General features: G+C 49.9%; 1 protein-coding gene across 1 annotated transcript; it reads right to left on the bottom strand.

The window, feature by feature from the left end:
- Nucleotides 1-85: 85 nt before the first annotated feature.
- SLC22A12 (solute carrier family 22 member 12) lies at nt 86-16,608 on the bottom strand. The gene is made up of 11 exons (XM_020968357.2): nt 16,186-16,608; nt 15,662-15,765; nt 15,349-15,503; nt 12,454-12,622; nt 11,854-11,977; nt 9,442-9,557; nt 8,600-8,814; nt 7,293-7,401; nt 6,217-6,420; nt 5,431-5,530; nt 86-2,262 (listed from the first exon to the last, which is right to left on the bottom strand). Exons 1-10 carry the CDS (start codon nt 16,585-16,587, stop codon nt 5,470-5,472), a joined length of 1,659 nt encoding a protein of 552 aa, XP_020824016.1. The 5' UTR covers nt 16,588-16,608; the 3' UTR covers nt 86-2,262; nt 5,431-5,469.
- Nucleotides 16,609-16,618: the final 10 nt, after the last annotated feature.

The raw sequence follows: 16,618 nt of genomic DNA, 5'->3' as shown, positions 1-16,618 counted from the left end.
GTCTTCTTCATCTGGGGTCTGAAGGTCTGGGGACATCTTTGAACTTGGATGGGGGAAAATGGCATTTTCATTTCAATATAATCGGTCTCCTTTGTAATCTTATGCCTTTTATTGTGTGCTGTTAAAACCATGATTCTGAGAAGGGGTCCCTGGGCTCTACCAGACTGCTACCACCATCAGTCAGCAAGCCAGCCAGCATTCACAGAGCAATTTCTGTGCCAGACCATGTGCAAAGTGCTGGGGGTCCCACTGCAAGTGAAGAAGAAAGACAGGCCCTGCCCTCAAGGAGCTTACACGGTAATGGGAGAAAACAAACACACCAAAAAGGGAGCCACGGAAGCTTCGTTAAGCACCTCTGGTCTAAAGTCACACAGAGAATGAGAGGCCGGGGGCGGGGGGGGGGAGTACAGATCTAGTGGCCCCAAACCTAGGATCCCTCATCCTACAAAAAACCTCAGGGCTAGAAGGGACCTCTTAGCCCCCCACACCTGAACTGAGAATGCCCGCTCTATTCAACATCCCAGACTCCACTGAGAGACATCCAGGGATGGGGAACTCACTACTTCTTCAGGTAGCCCTTTCCACTGTTAGGAAGCCTTTCTTTATGTGAAAGAATAAGCATGGGAATATCTATCCTCACAACCACTCTGCATAGTAATTGGACCCCCCCCATAGAAGCCAGCAGGAGGTTGGTGCCATTATTACCCCCATTTTATAGATGAGAAACTGAGGCAGACAGGTGAAGTGACTTGCCCAGGATCACACAGCTCTAAGGATGTGAAGCTGGATTTGAACTCAGATCTTGCTGACTCCAGGCCCTGTGCTCTATCTACTACAGCACCACCTCAATCTGCCAGATTGTGTGGTCTCAGCCAAGTCACTTCCCCCTTTGTGGGCCTCAGTTTCCCCACCTGTGAGATAAAGGTGTGGGACTAGCTCTGAAAGTCTACGAAATATGAAACCTCTGAAGGGAGGAGAGAGGACTGGGCAGCGGGGCCAGGCGAGTTGGGGATCCACAGGCTTTGGCAGGCTTGGGTGACCAGGGTTGAGTGAGCCAGGGTTTCTTCAATTCAGTAAACATCGATTGAGCACCTACAGTATGCAGGTACCAGTGGGGCCAGGAACACCTACACCGATGCACAAATGCAAACACATACAGGGGAAACATAGTAACAAGAGACGGGGAGAGTGGGGGGGGGGGGAAGCACCAGGGGCAGCAGGGGTGGGAAGGGATCAGGATACGGCTCCCGACCCTGAAAGGGAGCTAGGGACTCTAAGAGGCAGAGGAGAGGGAGAATTTGGACAGCCAGGAGGATAAGGGCAGCTAGGTGGTGTTAGTGGAGAAACCACTGGGCCTGGAGTCAGGAAGACCTGAGTTCAAATCTAGCCTCAGACACTTCCTAGCTGTGTGACCCTGGGCAAGTCACTTTGCTCTGCTTGCCTCAGTTTCTTCACCTGTAAAATAAGCTGGAGAAGGAAATGGCAAACTCTCACCAAGAAAACCCTAGACGGGGTCACGAAGAGTCGGCCCAACTGAACAAAAGGAAGGAGTGCATTCCAGGCACGGAGACAGCCTAGGCAAAGACACTGAGGAGGGAAGGGGAATTTCATGTAGTGGGTCAGCGTGGTTGCCCCTGAAAGCATGGGAAGGAAGACCAGCCCCGGGTCACATGATCATAGATTTAAAGCTGGACCTCGAGAGCCCATCACATCAAACACTTCCTTTTACAGATGAGGAGACCGAGGCAAGCAAGGGTCCCACAGCTAGTAAGTGTCTGGGGCCGGATTTGAACTCAGGTCTTCCCGTTTCTAGGGATTGTGCTCTCTTCACTTGGTCGCCTCTCCAGAGTCAGATTATAAAAGACATTCAACGCCAAACAGAAGAGTCGCTGTTTTGTCCCAGACGTGATAGAGAACCACTGATGCTTTTGAGCAGGAGAATGATGGTAGATTGCAAGAAGATCGCAGACTAAGGAGGGAGCTCCACAGTGGCAGCCAGATTCATCCAAGAAAAATAATAGTTCACCTTTGCATTTGTGTAACCTCCTTAAGGTCTGCAAAGCACTTAACAAATCAGATGATCTCATTTTATCACCACGACAACTCTTGAAGGTTCTATTATTCCCATTTTACAGATGAGGAAATCAAGGCAGGCAGAGGTAAAGTGACTTGTCCAGGGTCACACAGCTAGGACATGTCTGTGACTGGATTTGAGCTCGGGTCTTTCTGACACCAGGTCCAGCATGCTAACCACTGTACCACCTGAGGAGAACAAGGAAACCAGGGAGATTGAGGAGTAAGTAGAGGTAGAAAGAGAGCCAAGCCCGAGCAGCAAAGCCACAGACAGAGACGGGCAGAGGAAGATGGAGCCTGAGCCAGGCTTTGGGATTTGGCTCACTAGTGACCTTAGAGAGAGGCCATGCCTCTCTTTTCCTGGTTGCTGTGAGCAGGGGCACTCACTGCAGCTTCCAGACCAATGCCCTGTGCCATCTGATTCTCTGTGATCCCTCTCAGGTGGCCAGTATCTCCCTAGCCTAAATATCTCCCGACTGATTCATCGCTACTCTGAAAATCTACCATTACACATTAATTCCTTGGAGGTTTGGCTTCCATTCAAAGGTGAACACCCCTGGGAGGCTTGTGAGCTCTTAATAGATGCATTAGATAATTAGGACCCCCCTCCCTTCCTTCTCCTGTCCCCTGTTCCAGCTCTGCCACTAACTGGCCCTGTGGCCTTGGGCAAATTCCTAGGATGATAGGGTTTGGAGCTGAGAGAGACCTTAGATTCCTCTGATCCAGTCCCTTAATTATAGAAAAGCTTGCCTCCTTTGTAAGCTGGGGGGAAGGGACATTTGGGGGAGGGGGATCCCTGACAGCTCTAAGACGCTGCTTCCCTGCTACGGAGGGGAGCTATGGGTACTGCGCTCTGGGAGGGAGGGGGGAGCGCCCAGCCACAAGCTGAGCTGACCTACCAGTTAATCTGCATAAGGCCCATGCGGGCAGCAGGTACTCGGCTTCCTACTGAACGCTCCATATGTTGACACAAGGCCTAGGCCTGGTGGGGCAGCAGGGAGTGGGCAGGGAGCCCGGTCCTCCCTCTCAGAGGTCGATTTCACCCTCAGAGATGTGATTTCCCCAGAGGCCTCTATGCCCGCATGCACCTCCCAGGGAGAGGTCATGAGGGGTGATCAGATGGGATCTTGAGAGACGGAGACTGAGCACCCTGAAGCTTCAGGTGTCGGAGGTGGAAGAGAGCTGGGGAAAACCAGAGAATCCGAAGTCTAGAGCAGGATGGGGTCTTAAAGGCCTTGGGGTCCAACCTCCTCATTTTACAGATGAAGAAGAAGAAACTGAGTCCGAGAGCCAGGGAGAGACTGGCCCAAGGTCACAAGTAAGTAAAACAGAAATTCAAACTCAGATCTGATACTGCCAAACCTGGTTAGCCAAGAAGGAATGATGGCCCAGGAAAGAATACCAGAGAAACAAGGAATTTGGGGATTTGTGATTTGTGAAGATGCTCCTCGCCCCAGAGTCCCCCTTCCACATTCAGCCCAGCCACAGAGGGAGGGAAGATTCCAGAGCCTGGCTCCTGTGTACCACCTCCACTGAGAACTGGGCCCTTCTTCACCTTTCTCTGCCTCAACCATCTCTCAACTTTTGCCTGTCTTCCAAACAGGGAAAGGCAGCTCTGAAATCCTCTTCTTCACTGGCAGGGCTTGATTTAACAAGCATTTCTTAAGCTCCTACTTTTAGGTGATCCAGAGACAAGAAGGACATAAGCTCTGCTCTCAGAGAACCTGCATTCTCCTTGGTTGGTGTGTGAGTATGCACATAGGTAGAGCACAAAGTGGATATGGGTAGATAAGTAAAGAGTGATTTAAGGAAGGAGAGGATGCCCAGCCACTAAGGGAACCAGAGAGGCTAAGCCTTGAAGGACAAAGATTCTGAGATGTAATGAGGAAGGGGCTGCCTCCCTCCCCAGCCCCAGGCACAGCCTCTACATCAACCCCTTCCTACAATCAGTGGTCTAGCCAAGCCAGGCTTGATTGCTTCTCTGAACCTGGCCATCTGCTGCCATCTCTGTGGACTCAAACCTGTCCCTACAGTTCCCTCCTCGCACCCATTTCCATCTACTAAATTCTTCTCTTCCTTCAAGGACACTTCCTCCAGGAAATCTCTGCTTCTCCAGTCTTCCAGCAGCCTTGGCCTGGGCCTCACGTCTACTCCCATCTCACACATCTTGGAAGATGCCTACATGTGTACATGTCACCCCTTTCTACCTCTCCCTCAAGCTTCATGTGCGTGTATAATGTGTGTGCACACATATCTATACATATAAACATACATACATATATATATATATATACACACACACACACATACACATATATATGTTTCCAGCTCCAAATCTTTTGATCTTCTTTGGAGACAGGAACCACTTTTAAACTTGGTGTCACCAGGTTTATCCAGCACAGGGCCTCTCACACAGTGAGCATCTACCAGTCATTCAGTCAATCAGAAAGTATTTATTAAACACCTGTTATGTGCCAGGCACTTTCTAGGTGCTAAGCAAAACATTTCTTGCCCTTGAGAAGCTTACGTTCTACCATGTTAGTTGAATTGGATGCAGAACCGGGAGACCAGTTAGCAGAGAAGCCAGAGGTCTTTCCCTCCCCACCCCACAAGGGATTCCTCATTTAGGGGGAGAGGAAGAAGGAGTAACACCAGGTCTTAGGAAAGCCCCCGGGGGAAAGAGGAAGGGAGAGGAATACTAAGCCCTCTTGGGACCCAGGCCAGGGCAGCCATGCCAGTCAGACCCAGGCCCATGGTCTACTGGGGCAGGGCCTCCCCTGAAAGATAACAAGAGAAGGTAGCAGACCATACATGAAAGATAGAGAGCTGGGGAAGACCCAGGAATCATCTTGTCCAAATTCACCCTCTTCATTTTACAAAGAAGGAAATTGATACAGGAAGGGGAGGAATAAGTGACTTGTCCAAGGTCATGCAGGCAGAACATGGGAAAGGTCAGAATTTGAACTCAGGTCCTCTCACTCCCAATCCACCACCTCTGGTGCCACAGCAGAGGAAGAAGAAACCTGAAGCTGGGGAGGAGGGGAAAAGGAGGCACTTGGGACTGGAAAGGGTGCTAAGGTTCAGAATCAGGGCTCAGGAAGAAACATTGGTAGCTGTGTTCAGGCCCAAGGTGTCTCAGAGCTCTTGGGCAGCAGAGGGAGGGGGCTGATGGGAGGATGTGACTGGGTCAGAACTCCAGGGATCGAGGGAGAAGGAGGGAGCAGCTCCAGCAAATGCCCCAACTGTAGCATATATGAGCATTCCCACCCAACCCAAGATACTCTCCCCAAGCAGCAGCTGTTCAGAAGGGGCAGGATTGCACCCTTTCAGAGCCTAGAGAAGAAAGAGCTTTCTTGCCTGGCTCTCTGCCCTGGGCTGTGGTCTCTCAGGACTGTCCTACAATCTCGTCGACTTTGCAATGTTCCCTCCCTGTTCTGCACCTTTCATTCTGTGGCCCCTAAAAGAGAAACAAAGAGAAATTAGTGTCAGATATTTAGAGATGAAAGGAATATGAACAGTCAAAGTTGGATATCACTTTGTCTAAGAAAGATTTGGAGGAGAAAGCAAGGAAGGAAGGAAGGAAGGAAGGAAGCCCCCTAGGAAGCAGTGGATGGTAATGGAAAAGAGCATGGGCTTTTCACTCCAAAGACCTAAGCCAAGTCCTGGTGTCGACATTTCTGAGCTGGGTGAGCCTTGGCCAGTGAAGCTCTCTGACCCTCAGTCTCCTCCATTGTAAAATGGGGATAATAATGCCTTCAATGCCTACCTCATAGGGCTGGGGGGAGGTACCAGGGAACCGCTTCCACTTCTATAGGACTGTTGAATTTTTGTCTTTGTGTCTCTAGCATATAGCATAGTGCCTGGCACACAGTCAGCACTTTATAGGAGATTGCTGATTGATTAGTAGTGATTTTCTAGATACCACCTGCCCAGACAGAATAGCTCCTCAAGGGCAGGAGCTAGCTCACTGAGCTGCCCTCAGTGTCTGCCCTCAGAACAAACATAAGGACCAAGGCCTCCGTTTCTTCAGGGAAATGCACTTTGGGGACACTGATCACACTGGGTCTAGGGGAACCTTGCTACAGTTGCAGGATGGCAAAGTGTCCCGCCTTTCTCCAGTTGCCCGGGGCAGGGCATACTCACCGAACCTCGACATCGTGAATGGTGTCTGGCAGTGGCAGGTTAAGGGTTTCAGGCAAGAGGAGGGCAGTGAGGCCCGTGATCACAGCAACGCCTCCGTAGATGATCAGGGGCAGCAAAGCGTTGAACTGATCCAGCAACCTCACCAGAGGCCCCAGGATAGAACCCAGACGTGCAGACATCTGGCCCCCACCTATAGCAGTCATTCTGTGGAGAACAGGATTGCCAGGGGAAGCAGGACTGGGCAGTATGTACAGCCCTGCTCCGCCCCAGCTAACACGGAAGAAGGAGGTGGCCACCGGGACACTGTTCCAAGTGCCCTTCTGCAGGTCACTCTCCCTGTCTTTGCTTGCTGTTCTAGGGAAGCCCTGGCACACCCCAGGCAGCTGCAGAGATCCCTGGGTGTCAGGAGATGGGACAGGACAGGGCCAGGAGACTGAGCTCCCTCCAGAAGCCCTAGCTGTAGGAGCAGACCCAGAGGGGAGCTGTAGAATGCCCTCCCACTTCCCCAGGGACATTCAGGGGTGCCAGGGTGGAGGAAGGCTGCAGCTGTGCAAATGGGGGAAGAGACAGATGGCTACTGCCCTTGTGGAATGAGAGTCATGAGAGAAGAGTGTGTTATCAGGCAGAGGAAGAGTGTTTGGTGAGTTTAGGGAGGGAATGGAGGTCACAGAAGAAGCTGGGAGGCATGGGCAGCAAAGCCTTATCATCGTTACGGTGTGTGTGTGTTTAAGAGAGAGAGACAGAGACAGAGACAGAGACAGAGACAGAGACAGAGACAGAGACAGAGACAGAGGGACAGAGATAGGAAGGGAGGGAGAGACACAGACAGACAGACAGAGGGAGAGGGAGAGCCTGTGGAGAGGGCATTAATAGACCCTGGCATTGGCCTGGGTCATGCCTCGCATCCTGGATGAGCCCACACAACACGCGCAGAAGCGGCGATAGCAGATCCAGACAAGTTCATCCTGGCTGAACAGCAGCCGCCTCCCGGGCTCCCAGGTCCCAGCCCCAGATCAGAAAGGTACAAGGCAGCCCTGGGCATTCGTGGCACCACCCAGGCCCTCACCTGCCCTTACCTGAGCACTGTGGGGAAAAGCTCACTGCTGTAGATAGAAAGAACAGTGTAGCCAGAACCCATGAAGCCCATTCCCAGCGCAGCCAGGATCACCCGCAGGATTTGCAGCTCTGTGGGAATGATGGGGAGTGAGGAAGGAAGGTGGGGGGGGCATGAGGGGGAGCATGATGGGGGAGGGGGAGCATGATGGGGGAGGGGGAGCACGATAGGGAGGACTCCCAGCAGGGATTAAGTCCCCTTGCCTCAGACAGTGGCTCCTTCCCGGAGGACAGAGAGAATATTTTGTATCTTTCTGCCGACTGTATCTCCATAGATTGTCTCTAATATATATATATATATATCATATTTGCTTATGTATGTACATGTTTTCCCTAAGGGAACATACTCTTTGAGGGCAGGAACTGACTGGCTCATTTATGGTTTTGTGTGCCTAGCACACAGTAGGAACTTAATAATAGCACATTGATCAATAGGAGGCAGTGCAGAATTGAGGGTCAGAAGACTGGGGTCCCAATGCCTCCTCTTCCACTGTGTGACCTTGGCCAAGTCATCTAACCCCCTTGGGCCTCAGTTTTCTTAACTGTAAAATAAAGGGGCTGGATTAAATGACCTCAAAGGTTTTTTTTTTCCAATTTTAAACCTATAATCTTATGACAGAGACAGTGAAGCATCACGGTCTCAGAGTCAGAAAGACCTGAGTTTGAATTCCGTGGATCCAGCAACCTCATATTTGTGAAGCAAACCTTAGAGACCCATATGAATCCCAGCTAGTATTATCACTATCAGCTTCAGTTTTCTTGCCAGTAAAATGGGGTGACAAGAGCACCTGTACCTGCCAAGGTTATAGTCAGGACATTTTGCAAACTTTAAAGGGTCCCTCAGTGCCGATTGTCATAACTGTTGTTGTCACTGACTGGCACCATCATTCTATCAGGAGGAGTGGTGGGGGCGACAGGGTAGCTCACCTGGGCCAGTCATTCCCAGGCTTTCCAGTATCAGAGGGTTGAGTTGGGGTCCCGGGTCCACCAGACAGATGTTCTTAAGACCATGTGCTAAAACCACTAGATAATTCCTTGATACTCTTAATCTCCTAAAGGATTAGGGGAATCTAGTCCTTGAGCACTGAAGAGCAGAGACACAGGCTCTTGCGTTTGTAACAGGAGACAGAAAGCTCTTAGAGGGCAGCGACTGTGCTTTTCATCTTTGCATTTCCAGGAGCTTGCTGAGTGTCTGGCATGTGCTAGGTGTTTACAAATGCTTGGTGAACTGAGCAAAAGGATCACAAGCCTCTGGTCATCTCTGACTCACCCTGGGGTATCACCGTGTTGGCCAGAATGCAGAGACCAGCCAGGATATAGGAGCCTGCCTGGGTTATGCGCCGACCCATGTAATTCATGGCGAAGAAGGCGCCAATCTTGCTTGGGATATCAATGACCCCAAAGAGCGTCTGGAGCAAGAAAATATTGGTCCCCAAGTTCTGCAGGTCCAGGATAAGTCCATAGAAGGTGAAACCAAAGGCAAACCTTAAGAGAGATGGCAGCAGAAAGAGGCACATGGTGAAGGCACTTTCCCCCTGTCCACTGGGGTTATTTGGGGTCTTCCCCAGCTTGCCCCCCACCCAGGAGGGAATTCCCCACTGGAGACATTCTAAGGTTCCTCCCAGTTTCAGCCCTGATATTTTGTGTTCTAAGGTTCCTCACCTCTCCCCACACCTCCCAAATCTGATTTTTTTCTAGTCTAAGGTCCTTCCCAGCTCTGACAGTCTCCATGCTCAGATTCCCCCAGACCTCAATCTCTGATGTTCAGTGATTCTATGGTTTGCTTTAGTAGAGGATGCTTGTATGTCCCAGAACAGGCTCACCTTTGTGGGGCAATGTTGAGCACATTAGCTTCCTGAGCCAACGGGCACACAGCACTTACAGGTACGTAACCCTAGGGAGGCTGGGATAGCTTTACTGAGTTTTGCCCCCCTCTCCTGCCAGGCTGGATGGGGTGCAAGGGGGACAGGATGGTGGGAGGGGTCAGAGTGGACCTGCTTTCCTCCTCTCTTTACTGAGCCAGGCTCTGGATCCTCCCCTACTACGAAGCTGGAAATCGTCCCCTATGGTCTACAAGCTGCCACTCAGCTTGCCACAGGCAGAGGAACCCACCACAAGGAGAACATGCAACAAAACCGCTTGAGCAGTTCAGGGGTTCGGAAGAGATCCAGCACTGAGTGGTCGGTCTTAGCCACCATTAATTCTTCCCGCATGGTAGATTTCACAACCTAGGAAGGGAGACACAAGGAAGATGTCAGTCTCTGAGGAGAGAAAGAGCTGGGAGCCATAGTGGCCCACATGTCCTGGAAGTAGCTCTCTATTCATGGCTTCTCTCTGCCCATGACTGTCACTGGGAGACAGCTTTCTCTAGAAATCTTTCTGGACTGTGGGCTTTCATGCCCTAATATGGTCTGTTTACATTGTCAGGGTCACTGGCATCCATCCCTTGGACCAGGGCTCGAGGAAAGGACCCTGGCCTTGGAGTCACAACAACAGGTTCTGTCACAATCTTCTTTGTGACCCTCCCTGGGTAAGCCCCTTCCCTTCTCCAGACCTCAGTTTCTTTATCTGTAAAATGGGGAATTAGATGAGCCCTTTCACTTGTGACAGACTGATCCAGGATTCTCTGCAGTGGCCAGAACATCTCCTACCCTTCCCCCCTCCTTCAGTGTAGACTAGGTGGGGACTGACAGGCTTGGAGAGTCAGGAAGACTTGGGTTCAAATCCCACCTTCAATACTGACTACCTATACGACCTAGGCAAGTTGCTGCACCTGTATTGGGCCTCACTTTCCTCATCTGTAAAATGAGGCAAAGGGACAAGATGAACTAACTCCCTGAGCCACCAGGGGGCGCCTTGTGCAAAGAACACACACAGTCCTCCTGTCCTGGAGAAGCGGGGTAGAGGAGGTTGAGGAAGGGGTAGGAAAGCATTAGGGACAGGCTGAGCTGAAAGAGCAAAGACGCTGGCTGCCCAGAGGCCCTGGCCCCACAGCCTCCACGAGAGGGCCAGAGAGCACTGAAATCAGACCCAGGATGCTTGGGTTCTAATCCCTGCTCCTACACTATCTGTATCACTTGGGGCAGGTAGGATTAGGATTGGCATTCGCTGCCTAACTCGAGGCAGCTGGGTGGTGCCATAGTGCACAGAGTGATGGGTCCAGGGTCAGGAAGACCTCAGTCTAAATCCAGTCTCGGACTCTTACTAGCTGTGTGACCCTGGGCAAGTCACTTAACCTGTTTGTCTTTCTCCACTGGAGAAGGAAATGGTAAACCACTCCAGTATCATTCACCACAGAGTCACGAAGAGTTGGATGTGACTGAACAATGCCTAACCTCACCTGCCTGAACCTCAGTTTCCCCATATGTCAAGTGAGGATAGCATAGCAAGCCTATCTCCCAGCGTTGCTGTGAGGAAAGTGCTTTGTAACCCTAAAGAAAGATGTGATCGATGACTGGAGCTGCTTAAGATTGTAGACATCAGTCCGAGAAGAGACCTGAATAAAGACCATCTCCCTCTACAGATAGCAGGCTGTAAGCTCAAACGAGAATACCGAAGGCCTCTCAGACTGCCTGAAGAGACACACGACGCCCAGGCTGAGGCAGCCGCCCAGCCTCTCAAACCCCCTCGTGGAGACATTCTACACATGCCTAGGGACGTGTTCTCTCCCCTCTTTAAATGGAAATTCCTTAAGGGCAGAGTTTCATTTGTCATTTTTATGTCTCCAGGGCCTGGTACAGAGTAGGCTTCTTAATAAATGTGTGTTGACTGGCTGACAAGCTGGAGCACGTCCAGAGGAGGCCAGCCTGGGTGTTTAAGCAGCTTGAGTCCAGTAAGAGTCAATTGGGGGAAGTGGGGATATTTAGCCCAGAGAAGAGAAGGTGTAGAGGGCACCGTGATAGTGGCCATTGAATATCTGAAAGGTTTTCATGGGGAGGAGACTTTAACATTCACTTTGCACCAGAGACCAGAACTGGGAAAGAAGGTGAAGAGAGGCAGATTTAGGCTTGATAGAAGGAAAAACTTCCTGAGAATTAGAGTTGTCTGCAATGGGAACGGACTGACTTGGGAGGAAATGGATCCTTCCTCACTAGAGAGAGGTGTGCATGCACAGCCTGCGTGACCTCTTGTTTTATCTATGTGTGTATGTATATATATGAAATATATGTGTGTATATACATATATACATATATACACACACATATTATATATATGTATGTGTGTGTGTGTATATATGAAAGTCAGGAGTTATTTGGATCAGATAATCTCTGAGGTCCCTTCCAACTCTGAGACTTTTTGAGGAAACTGAGGCAATAAGAGATTTCTGCAATGTTTCCCAGCCAGTCTCCTGACTCCAAATCTCATACTCTTTCCTGATCTAGCAGGAGCCCCCTAGTGGTCCAAGGTGGAGCTTCACCACTCCCAACCCTGCCCCAGGCTGCCTCACGGACAGGAAAGGGGAGTCACTGGATATGCCCAACCCCATTCCTCAGTTCTCTAAAGGAGCCCACCCTTCCTTCTTACCTCAATGGTCAAGGTGTCTCTAGCGTCCTTCTTCCCATTCATTCCTGCGGCTTTCCTGAGTGCATGGAGCCCTTGATCTATTCTGCCTGCGATGATGAGCCAACGGGCAGACTCTGCCAGCCACCTGTTTAATGTAGAGGATCCACCTGCCTGCCGATTCTGAACGAGAGAACCACATGGCCCTCCCCCCATCCTGGAAGTTTGCCGCCTTTCTGGCTTATGTACTCTCTGAGCAAACCACCTCAGCAGATACTAGCAAAACATCCTGGTTGTGCCAGATGGGATGGGGAGGCAATGAGGTATGGCTGAAAGAGCCTTGGACTGGGAATCTGGCAACTGGGTTCTGCCACTGCCGTGAACACAGGCTCTGAACCTCCGCTTCCCCTTGTAAAACAGCATGCACCTCTCCTAGGCATTCTGATTGATGGCAAAATGATAGCCTGTTTTGGCTATAGTAGGAAGACAATACATGGACAGTAGTCCTGGTCTTCAGGGGTGGTAGTGACCAGTCTCACTTTTCTCCAAGTGTGAGGCATTTCCCACTCATGTCACCCTAGCCACAAGGAATCCATACCAGGTGGAGCCCCCAGTGACACTGACCACGAAGACAGAAAGAAGAAGAAGAAGGGCACGGACACAGCCAGGTGGAGGGAGCCCCAGTCTCGGATGGCATAGGCAACCCCTGACAGCAAGACCTCGCCAATACTAAACCCAATAGAATTTATGGTCATCATAGTGGCCCCAGCCTCGGTTTTTGTCCACTCTATCACTGAAAGGAAAGCCAGACACAAGAGCAACTTCATTAATTCATTCATTTGTTCATCCACTTACTCATTCAGCCGCCCAGCCTGTCATCTGCTCAGTCATTTATCCATTCCATTCAATTCAGTTTCACAAATATGTATTAAGTATGTACTATGTACAAAGCACTGGGTGTACTCAGACAAAAATGGAAACATCTTTATCATATTCTCTTGGGAGGAGGGGGTTACAATGTTTACCCAGGTAGCAAATATAAAGTATGTCCAACATCTTTTCAAGAGGGAGAGAGTGCTTATAACTCGGAGACGGGGGATATATAGAAGGCTGCTGCTGAGCTAGAACTAGAATTGAGTCACAAGATGGAGTCAGTGTGGTCCACTCAACACCCACAATTCTCTTCCTAAGACTAAGGAGATTGGTGCAGACCAGGTTGTGAATGGTTTTAAATGAAAACCAGAGGCATTTGTATTTTTTCCCAGAGGCAGCAGAAAAGATTTTTAGCATAAGGAGTGGATTGGTCAAACCTGTGTGTTTTAGGAATATCACTGGCAGCGGTGGAGTAGGACGAAGCTAACAATAGCTGCATCAGTCAGAAGGCCTTTGCAATAGTCCAGGTGAGAGGTGATGAGGACCTGAACTAGGGTGGTGGCCACAAAGAGTGGAGAGTGGAAAGAATGAGACCACGGAGAGGAGGCTGTGGGAAGCCAGGGACAAGAAATGGATATGGGAGATGCCAGAGAAAGGTGAATAATGACTCAACTTGCACACCTCAGAGAGTAGGACCTGCAATAGAAGGGAGAGAACTCTGGAGAAAGGGACAGTTTGGGGGGAAAGGTAACACTGGAACATCCAGATGGAGCTGTCCAAAAGGAAGTTGGTGACATGGGATTGGAACTCAGGAGAGAGGTTAGGACTGAATATATAGATATGGGAGCTGCCTGTGTGGAGGCTAGTCAAACTCATAGGAGCCTATGGCCTCATCAAATGAGAGCATAGAGAAATAAAAAAGGAAAGGGCTTTGGGCAGCGTCTGGAGCTGTTGAGTAAAAATAGCCAGCAGCTAGATAGCACTTTGAAGTTTATAAAGTACTGTACATATGTTATCTCATTTGACCCCCCACAATCCCACCCTGGAAGGTAGGTGGTATTATCATCCCTATTGTATAGATGAGGAAACTGAGGCAGACAGAGGTTAAATGATTTGCCCAGGGTTACACAGCTAGTGTCTGAGGTCAGATTTGAACTCAGGTCTTTCTAACTCCAGGTCCAGTGCTCTATCCATTGCACCACTTAGCTGCCTCAGTAAATGGAAGAGAAGGAAGAGCCAGTAAAGGGGACTAAGGAATAATCAAATACGTAGGAGGAGAACCAGATAGGATGCAGAGTATGTATGGGACAGGGGGTGGATATGGTATGGAAGGTATTAAACACTTCAGAGAGGTCAAGAAAAAGGAGGACTAAGTAAAGACCATTCAACTGGAACAATTCCAAAATCATTGACAATCTTAGAAAGAGTCATTTCAGTCAAGTGGCGGGGTCATAGGCCACACTGCAAAGAGCTGAGAAGGGAACAGGCAGGGAGGAAGCAAAGATATCAAGGGAAGACAAGCCTTTCTTGGAGTCTGGCTCCAAGTGAAAGGGAGGAGAATATAAGATGACAACTGGAGGAGATGACAGGGTCCAAGAATGGTAAGGATTTTTTTAATAAGGAAAGTATGGGCACATTTATAGGATGCAGAGAAGTCAGTGGATAAGGACAGATTGAAGGTGACAGGAAGAAAAGAATGATTGAGGAGTCAAGGTCCTAGATGAGATGAAAGGAGATGGACTCAAGAGCACAAGTGAAGAGTTTAGCTTTGACGAGGAAAGGGGTCACTTCATCACAAACTAGAGCAAAGGAAGAGAAAATGGGGAATAATTAAGAAGAGCTTTGAGATACGGAATGGAAGAGAAGACGAAGCTAAAGACAGATGGCCTCCATCAAGAGGAAGTGCGAAGAACAAGAGGGGAGTCAGGGAAGGGTTTGGAAGAGGTATGCATGGAGAGTAGGATAAAGAGTCAATCATAGAAGAATAAAAGGATTGCCATGCAACAGCGAAGACATGGTTGAAATTATATCTCATAAGTTTGTAGTGAACACATGAATGAATGACTTTCTCTTGTAGTGTTCAGCAGCATGTAATTTGTCTGTCTATAAATTCATCCACCCATTCATTCATCCATCCATCCACCCATCTATGAATTTATTCTTCCATTCATCCTTATATTCACTCATTCATTAATTCATCCCACCATCCATCTATCCAACCACTTACTCATCCACCCATCCATCCACTCCTCCATCCATCCCGTTCAGTCTTCCATACATTCATCATGCAAGCATCTCTGTAGTCTTTCAGTAACTCAACAAACATTTATTAAGGACCTACTATATGCATGACCTTGTGCTAGATACTGAGAGAAATTAAACTAGATACAGTACCTGCCTTCAGTAGGGAAGATGAGACACAGACACAGAAAAACAATGCAAATTAGAACATCTAAGCATATGAGGATGCAAATGAGACATGATGAAAAGTTGGCTTCTAGCTGGGGAGGGGGAACAGATCTTAGAGAGATCTGCAGAAGAGAGGTATTTGAGCTGTGCCTTGAAGGGTGAGAGAGATGCCGATCTAAGGGGAGCTCTTGAGGCATGATTTCAGGGTTTGAGACAGGTCCATGGCACCATACTCACTGAGTATCCCAGCATTCATCATGAGGCCAGCCACAGCAACAGCTGATAGGAAACGGAGGCAGCCGTAAAGGAAGAAGTTGGGGACGACAGCACAGCAGGAGCCAGCAACGGCCAACAGCAGGTAGCAACAGCTCAATACCAGCTTCCGCCCAAACCTGTGACACAGGAAGTGAACCTAGGGCAACTCAGCGGGACCAAGATGCCATGGCACAGAGACAGGCGGGGAGGGGTCCCCCAAGATCTCTGTTCCCAGTGCCGAGGGATCTGCATGCAGCTGGGGGAACGAGAGCAGCTTAAACCAGAAAACACTCACTTGTCGGAGACAAGACCACATATGATAGCTCCAGCCATGATGCCGGCCATGAATATGGACTGAGCCACGGGCTTCAGGAACTGCCAGTCACACACCATATCCCACTATATCAGAAGGGAAGCAAATAGCAGAGGTTGAGAGAAGAAGCTTCATATGCTGTCAGGGAGCTTGGAACATGGACCACCAGGGCTGAGAAGGCCCCTAGAACCTGGGATGTCAGCTGGGGGAGGGGCCATCTCATTTCACATACTTGGAGACTGAGGCCCAGAGAAGAAAATGCTTCTCCAAGTTCCCACAGATCATTAGTAGTAGCCCTGGTACTTGGACCCAAGGCTTTGTCCTCTTCAGGCCCTCTATACTGAGAGTAGAAGGGGTCAGGAGGAACGTGATGGGAAGGAAATGTGTAAAACCCTAAGCAAGCCATCTGGAATGTGCTCGGCTATGTGAGTGTTGGGGGACTCTCCAAAGAGCTGCACATGGAGATGGGGAAGGAAGAGAGGAGTTGGAGGGAGGGAGCCCCCAACCTCAGACACGATGGTGGAGGTGAAGTCGCTGCGGTCGTAGATCCAACCATCCAGGCAAGGCTCTGTGTCTGCCTCGCTTGCATTCAGGGCTGACGCATTGAGTTCCAACAGCTGCCACTGGGGATGGAGGAAGCGACGACATCTCTCCAGCTTCTGGTGCTTGTCCATGGGGATGAAGACCCTCAGGAGGGCATCAGGACCCAGGCCTCTGGTGACGTTGAGGGAGGCGGGGGCATCGTCTAGCAAGGGCTGCCGGCAGCGATGGTCGGGAATAGCTGCTGAGAAGTTGTCCAGCAGATTGTGAGAGGTGATACATATGATGGGTAAGAACAGAGAGACGATCTGCACGATCTGAAACCTCCCCCAGCTGCCGACTCGCTCCAGAAGCTCTGCAAAAGCCATGGGGGCTGAGCCTGAGATGAGCCTGTGTAGA

The sequence above is a fragment of the Phascolarctos cinereus genome, unplaced genomic scaffold, assembly GCF_003287225.1.
Source record: "Phascolarctos cinereus isolate Bilbo 61053 unplaced genomic scaffold, phaCin_HiC Scaffold_9;HRSCAF=440, whole genome shotgun sequence".
NCBI lineage: Eukaryota > Metazoa > Chordata > Mammalia > Diprotodontia > Phascolarctidae > Phascolarctos > Phascolarctos cinereus.
The sequence above is the reverse complement of the archived record's forward strand: the minus strand, read 5'-3'. Positions and strand labels throughout refer to the sequence as shown.

Bases quoted from the DNA above. Each gene is read 5' to 3' on its own strand.
- SLC22A12 (XM_020968357.2), bottom strand. From the start codon at position 16,587: ATGGCTTTTGCAGAGCTTCTGGAGCGAGTCGGCAGCTGGGGGAGGTTT. The intron at 11,978-12,453 runs GTCAGTGTCACT...TACATTAAACAG, and splicing joins TTCTTCTTTCTGTCTTCGTG to GTGGCTGGCAGAGTCTGCCC. The intron at 5,531-6,216 runs GTGAGTATGCCC...TTTCTCTTTTAG, and splicing joins ATTCACGATGTCGAGGTTCG to GGGCCACAGAATGAAAGGTG.